This window comes from Bactrocera neohumeralis, chromosome 2 (assembly GCF_024586455.1).
Source record: "Bactrocera neohumeralis isolate Rockhampton chromosome 2, APGP_CSIRO_Bneo_wtdbg2-racon-allhic-juicebox.fasta_v2, whole genome shotgun sequence".
Taxonomy (NCBI): Eukaryota; Metazoa; Arthropoda; class Insecta; order Diptera; family Tephritidae; genus Bactrocera; species Bactrocera neohumeralis.
The window spans coordinates 65,711,132-65,718,910 of record NC_065919.1 but is presented as its reverse complement, the minus strand read 5'-3'; the positions used below and the strand labels follow the sequence as shown (position 1 = coordinate 65,718,910).

The window sequence follows — 7,779 nt, the reverse complement described above, 5'->3', positions numbered from 1 at the left end:
GGCTCAACAGATCGCCTTCAATTTTTCGTTGTTCAGACCGATTTTGATAGTAAAAATTTAAAAAATGTGGAACCAACAATTTGTTTCATTTATAATGTTAATTAGTTTGAATTTACTTTGTTAAAAACCTTAGAAGTTGATATCCGAAACCCCTTCAACTGGTTCAAACTAGTTTTTGGTTCTCTTGGATTTTATCTCTGAGATCAAGTTACTTCGTAGAAAATATCCCCGAATCCGAATGCTATAAACTCTTACTATTCACAAATATCCACTACACCATAAGTGCCTGTGTTTTCAGCTATTTATGTTTTCTGCTAATCTAGATTGGGTCAGGACACGAGAGTTGCTAATATCGAGCTCGATAAAAGTTGACTTGGTTTAAACTTAGGTTAAGTTAAAAGGTCCATCGAAGCCTCTTTGTATAGCTGAGAACACCGATTCATAAGAACACTGATATCTATTGTAAATACTCTAAGGTAATGTTCGAAAAGACTCTCAAAAATCGACAGAACGCTTTAGATCTGCCACAAATTTGTTGAGGGGGCTAAGGAAAATTCAGGTTATTTCAACAGGTTCGCAAAAAATATGACTACGAAGATGTTTTAACATAGTTTCAACAGGTTCGTTTCCACCTTTCAATACAAAAAATATGACTACAAAAGAACTGTTGTCCATGTTTTAACCTCACGATAACTTCTAAGGAGAGCGGATTAACAACTCGTTCCCAATCCGATTTAATCGTGACAGTGGGACACTCTCTGCGTACTATTCGCAACACCATCACCAATCTTGAGTCCCACCACTTATTATGACATAATATTCGACCGAAAAGACTACGTCCAACACGCAGTGAGGAAAATATAGTAGCCGTAGCTGAATGGGTGCACGAAGACCGTGCAGAGTCGATTCGGCTCCGTTCGCGGCAACTCGGATTGACGTATAGAACGACTTGAAGTATTTTACGGCGAGAGTGTACGAAATACAGCTTGTGCACGGACTAAAGCCGCTCGACCCTCCCAAGCGACATCGCTTCGCTCTATGAGCTATTGAAAAGTTCCAAGAAGATCTGACGTTTTCGTGCTAAACTTTGTTCAGCAATGTGGCCTATTTCTGGTTCAATGGGTACGTAAAAATGTAAAATTACCGCATTTGGAATGAAAAGCAACCTGAAGAAATTCAAGAACTGCCATTTCGTCCAGAAAAAACAACGGTTTGGTTCGGTTCACATTTCTTCAAAAATGATGACTGTGATTACGCATAATAACCTACTACTTGATACCTGAAATTGATAATCGTGATGTCGGCGACATTTGGTTTAAACAGGACGATGCCATTTCCCACACATCGTACCAATCAAAGGATTTATTGAGTGTACACTTCGATGAGAAGATAATTTCACGTTTTGGACCGGCCGATTGACCAGCAAGATCGTGTGATATCACACCGTAAGACTCTTTCCAGTGGGAATATGCAAAGTCTAAAGTTTATGCGGACAATCACACTTCGATTTAGGCCTTGGCCATCACGTGTGCCACTTGCCAGTCATCGAAAATTGGACTTAACGGATGGGCCCACCGAAACGTAGCTGCGGCCAACATTTGAAAAAGATAATCTACAAAAAATAAATGGCAAAAAATTTTTCGAATAATAATAAACATGCCCCCTTAAATTTAAAGTTTCTATGTTTTTTCTTTAAAAAGGTAGGGAACCTCTAAATGGATCATACTATATTTTAAGTCGAATGATGTCTACATTTTTAAAAGTTCTGAAAATTTTCAACTTGCTGTCTTTAAAAAGTGACAGTTGATGATAATAGAAGGGACGAAGAAATCCTATTACGCGCATTTTTTCAAAAAATAACTGTCAGTTTACTCTTTCGTATCGTCTTTGGTCCGAAATAAACTATACCTTCACCAGTTACATCCTTCCCTACAAGCAAATTTTTTACCAACTAACTTAACATTCGTGTCATTCTCGACAAGTTTTTAATTTCATAGCGACTGCTCGAAATCCTAAGTTATTCACTCTCTTCTGCTTATCCTATTTCGACTTATTTACGCAAATTCTTTCTGCAACATGTTTTTTCCTGCGCTTGCATTCGCTCGCGAGTTAATTATGTATGCATATGTTGGGGATATGTTGTTGTTGCTGGTTGGTTGGTTGGTTGGTTAGTGCTAAAGCTGGATCTGGCTGTAGCCTTAGCTATTTGGCAGCGCAAGTAATTTAAATCCTGCATAATTTTGCATGTTAACGAGTTAACTTTCACAGCGAGTAGCCACACACACGCCGCTACTTATGTACGTCGGTCTCCGAAAAGCCAGAAAGATTTGTGGTGCTGCGAAAATATGCGAATTATTATTCTGGCTACTTGCTGCCGCCTCTGCCTTTGCCTTGCTACTGTTTCATGAATTTTTCGCGGCAAAAATATACATTTTTTGTTTAGTGACGACAAGTTAAAGCGAGACTTGCAGAGTCGCACAAACTTCGGTTGTTATGAGCACAGTTGGTTTCTTTGTCAGTTTTTTGAGACTTTAATGAGAACTTAAATAGTTTGCAGTATTTCTCGCAGGTAGTTGAATAGTAAAAATATGGTTTCTAATAAAGAAGCATAGCTCATTTCAGAATTTTGTTGAGCGTATTTTGAATAATATTTGAACAGCTGACCGCTGGGTTTAGAGAGCTTTGACTTCTCCAAAATAATTAGTAAACAGCACAATACGAAAGCTATTCTCATATGAGGTTTGTGTTTATAAGCGACGAAAACTTCAAGACACTTCAAGGCTTATTTTATTTATCTATTTTATTCTTTAAAATCATGTTATTTACATCCAAAGCTCGTATTCAAGATCGACATATTTGCAGTATAAATATTTAAAATTACATTTATCTGTTGTTATAATTTTCGTAGTGGTAGGTCTTTCTAAAATTCTGTTTATTTGCTCTCACTTCATGTGCAATGCCTTTGGAGGTAAATCCGTAAAGAAAAGGTTTTAGATAGCACAGTATACTCGAATGTTTAATTGAGCGTTTAAGACTAAGTCAGTGATCTCTTTGAAATGAGGTTGAATGTTTATTTAAGCAATGTGGCAAAACCTTCCAGTCGCTGTCCAAACCTTCGGTGATATTGTCCATGAACGCATTAAAAGTGCGGTTAATGTGTGTCTAACCGCGCTATCTAAAAGACCGAGTATCTTTGTGATAAGACTGGTATTGGTGCTAGGCCACAGCAGAATCACAGGAAATTGTAAAGCTAATGTGCTAGCAAGGAAAGGCAACGTAGAACCGGTCGGAGCTCCCGTATCCTCTTGTGTTATAGATGGGCTTCGTGGGAGACTGGCTAGCGTAGAGCCACCATCGGTTCATGCGCAGTCGCAAAAACTTCTTCATACCTATCGTCCATCCATCCATCCCTTTAATGATGATAATATCCAGTACGTCCAAGAAACAGTGCTTGAAAATCGTTGTATTGGCATTACAGTGATAGCAGAAGATCTCAACGTGTCTGATGGATTGACTCAGCAGCAGGGTCGCAAAAGAGATGCTTTGCAATGTAGATTTTGAAACCGTTCCACTTTTTATCGAATAGCGTTACGAAACTGAGCTAAGTCCGAAACAAAAAAAAAACAAAATTCGCTAAAAGCACCGAAGGTCATCAGAGTCTTTTATTGGCTCAGAAGCCTATTTTGTAGGCGGCAATAAGGAATTGTATAAAAATTTCAGTTTTTGTCAGACCGGGTTGTTCCAAATTTGATCAGATGGTATATGTTATTCTCAAATAACATTGGCATATAATAATTATTCAAAAAAGTTGAATATTATACACTCGACTTGCTTAATGCAATTATGAATCGAAAGTATTAACATATATTATTATTTATATTTGAACAGTTGCCTTAAATTTCTTGACAATAACTCGACTTTCGACTTGATTTTGTTTGAAAATAAAATAATGATATTTTATACCAGCGCATAACGTCGAGTACATAAAGTATTACGTATTAATAGTCGTTTTTCGTGCCCCACCTGCCTGTTTACTATGCAAGAGCGCTACTTTATTTACGAAAAATTTATTTGTGAGGGCAAAACCCTTGTGATCCAGTTGAGTTCCTCGTAACGTGTAAACATTTCAAGAAGCTGCTCATTTGTCGGAACGGCGATATCGGACCCTATAACATATTGTCATACAAACTGAAGTGTGGACAACTTTCTTTGACTATTCGTTATATTGTTATTTTCTAAGGCAACAATATAATCTCCAAAGAAATTGTTCAGATCGGTTAACTGTAGCATATAGCTGCCATACAAACTGAACGATCGGAGTCAAGGGCTTATATGGAAAACTTTTGCATTTGACGTGGTATCTTCACGAAATTTGGCATGGATTACTGCTTAAGGTAACAATATAATCTCCACAAAAACAGTTCAGATCGGTTTACTATAGCATATAGCTTCCATACACCTGGACACATAGTTACTAAAAGAAATACACCTGGGAAGGGTATATTAGCTTCGGTGCAGCCGAAGTTAACGTTTTTTCTTGTTTTATACCAATTTTTTGTTCGATTCACCAGTTTCCAATTTGGGGAAAATCAAAGACTGCCAGATGCAAAATGTTCTCTAAAATTGTAAAAATGTAGAGAGGGTTTCTGCAATTTTTTTTTATAAATAAAAAAAAGGCTTCGGGGCCTGGGCTTGTTTTAAGATGAGTTTTTAATGCGGCAGTGTTGCCAACGCAAAATGGTACCAAGTATCTAATTAAGTTTAGTACCTAATGTTATGTGTTGAAACGCGGCAGTATATAATATTCGGTTCTGCCCAAATACTTTTTCTCCCTTATTGCTAGATATAACAGCTGTTTTTGGTATTTTTGGTGCAATAAATTTTGTTTATGGGTTCATATTATATTGCAGACTTTTACTTAATGCAATGCTTCGAAGACTGCGGCTCTATTTGAAAAATTTCGTTTATCACTTGACAACTGACAGTCAAAGTTTACTAAACTCGGCTATAATTTAAAAAAATTGCTGTTAAAATATTATTATTAATTCTTAATAATGGCCGCTGAAACCCCTATGCCGGTGAGGAAACGACGTTTGCTGGTACATTTCATCACGGGTCTGGTTATTGGCGCCCTGCTAGCCGTAGTCGTTTCGTTTTGGCGCCCATATCGCCGCGAACTCATCCAAGCTAATACACGCTATAGGCACAGTCACATGGTTGCGATGAAAAACGATAATAACAGCATACCGACAGACCTGAGTCAAGCGGTACGTGTGCTCTGTTGGATCGTGACAAATCGGGAGCATCATAAATCTAGAGCACAGCATGTAAAACGTACATGGGGACGACGCTGCAATAAACTAATCTTTGTGAGCTGGCAGAATGATCAAGAATCGGGAATTAAGCAGGAAGACTCGTTAAATTCATGGTCAAAAATACAGGCGGTGCTTAAATATATATACGCAAACCATTTGGACGAAGCGGATTGGTTCTTTAGGGCGGATGATAGGACGTGTGTAGTAGTGTTTAGACCAAAGGCTTTTTGATGGTAAAAATTAATTTTTAATTTCAGTTATGCAATTATGGAAAATATGCGATACTTTCTCCATACCTATTCGCCGGAGACGCCTATATATTTCGGGCACAAAGCTAAGGTATTTTTGGAATAAGTGAAGTTGGTAGTTTTGAGTTGGTAAAAGTCTGCAATCTCATATTACAAATGTTTTCGAAAATATATTAACTAGTGAGGAAGATTTGACTTTGGAGAAAGTCAGTGTTAATAAAGCTATGTGATTGTACGATAATTTTTGGAGAGTTTTCCATATTAAAGCTCTGTAGACCTTTCCTCTACCCTGGAAAAGCTAAAGTAAAGTTTAAATCTATATGAATTGAGGTTAAGGGTAAAGTAAAGTAAAAGTAAAGTAAAAGTGAAGTTAAAACCGATATGAATTGATTGGGTTCTGAGTTAAGGCAGGAATCCAGATTAATAACGAAGATTGCAGAAGTAATAAGAAGAAAATTTGTGTATAAAATATGACTGGACCTCTATGGTACAATATATCCATGAACGTTAATAATATTCGTGAAAGACAATCATATCTATTTGAATATATACATACATTGATTTTATAAGGTAAAGCGCTAAATAAATAATTCTTCTAGGATCACATTTCCGCCAATGCTGGCTATGTGCTTAGTAAAGCGGCGCTTTGGCGTTTCGTCGAAAAAGCTCTACCAAATGACAAGCTTTGCATTCGGAACAGCACCCGTACAGAGACCGTGGAGCTGGGTGAATGCCTGAAGAACGTTGGTGTAATGGCTGCCGACTCACGTGATCAGCATGGTTGCGCCCGTTTTGTATCATTTCATCTTAATAAATACCTAACGTCTTGGCGTAGGGATTACACCATCTTCAAAAGCGCAGAGGTAAGCCAATGTACTGTTGTGAGATTTGTTAGTAATATTATGCCTTATTTCTAAAAGGACTTAACTTGCTGCTCGCAGACAGCCATTGCCTACAATTTCGTCATGCCGTATAAAATGTATTTACTGGATCATTTCATATATCACATGAGAACCAACAATACCGTAATTGCACCAATATCACTGCCGTTACGTTGAAATAAAAAAAAGACGAAGACAGACGCTTCAGTTGTGTTAAATGTAGTATAAGAATCGCTAATGTTTTTTGCTGAAATTTCTGTAACTAATGATGACTAAAAAAAAAAAAAAAAATCGGCTACGCTGCAGATTATCGAAAAATTTATGCAAAATAGTTTATATATCTCTAATTGTAAGTTAAAATTATAAAAAAAATATTTATTAAAATTTGATTTTGTATACTTTCATCTAAAAAAATGTAAGTTAGTTTTTAATACCAAAAATAATAATAACAATAACATTATTTTTTGTGGGTGAGGAGGTGGAAAATGCCTTCCGCATCATCAGTGCCGTCGTGAAAGACACGGTATGTGGCACTAAAACCCCCCTCTAAGGAACTGTCGCTCACCCTGGAACCACATTTGCATTACGTTCCATTTTTCTCAATCTTGTTATTTTTGGATCTTAGCTGCGTATAATAGAACGGTGATTGTTGTCGACATTAGGAGTTTCTCTTTTCTTGGCTGGGGCTTTCTATGTTGGCGGGCTATGCGCTTATTTGTTAGCAGAAGGAGCTCCGTTTTATTCGTAGCGAGCTGGAGGTTGTTTGAGGCGAGCCATGCTTGCGTCCGTGATCTGATTAAGCTTTCTTCGGGGTTCTTCAGTGTCTCGTGCTGTAATTCCTGCTGCAATGTCGTCCGCGTAGCGAATTAAGTACGATTCGTCTGGCATTTAGAGTTTTAGTATTTTGTTGTAGCTGATGTTCCACAAGTCTGGGCCTAGAATGGATCTTTGTGTTGCTTTTGACGTGACCGCTATCTGTCTTCTTTTGATTTGCGGAAATATTAGAGTCTGTTCTGGATTACTAGTCCTTTTTTCGTATGCGAAGAAGAGTGTATTTACGATGTGACTTATTTTGGCAGCGGTTATGCCGGTAGCTTTGCTCGAACACTGCGTTTCTTCATTACTATTTTATACTCAAGTCCTCGATGGCGTACTTCAGCTCCTTTTTTCCTGCTTTAAGTTGTTCGGTTTCCCGAGATGCGAGTCCTCTGCGCCTGGATTTAGTGTAGGATATGCGAAGGTGGAGGCAGTGCGTGTGAGTTGGGCGATATTTTCGGTCTACCACTAAACTGCTGCTTTATGTCTGCTGTGGGAAGCCTTGAAAATTGATTTTTG

At 37.8% G+C, this 7,779-nt stretch overlaps 1 protein-coding gene across 1 annotated transcript; it reads left to right on the top strand.

Moving 5' to 3' along the window:
* The first annotated feature begins 5,054 nt into the window (after positions 1-5,054).
* On the top strand, positions 5,055-6,784 carry LOC126762606 (glycoprotein-N-acetylgalactosamine 3-beta-galactosyltransferase 1-like). Its single transcript, XM_050479514.1, has 4 exons — positions 5,055-5,512; positions 5,573-5,654; positions 6,163-6,426; positions 6,484-6,784. The coding sequence occupies exons 1-4, from the start codon at positions 5,055-5,057 to the stop codon at positions 6,619-6,621; spliced, it is 942 nt and encodes a 313-aa protein (XP_050335471.1). The 3' UTR covers positions 6,622-6,784.
* The last annotated feature ends 995 nt before the right edge of the window (positions 6,785-7,779 follow it).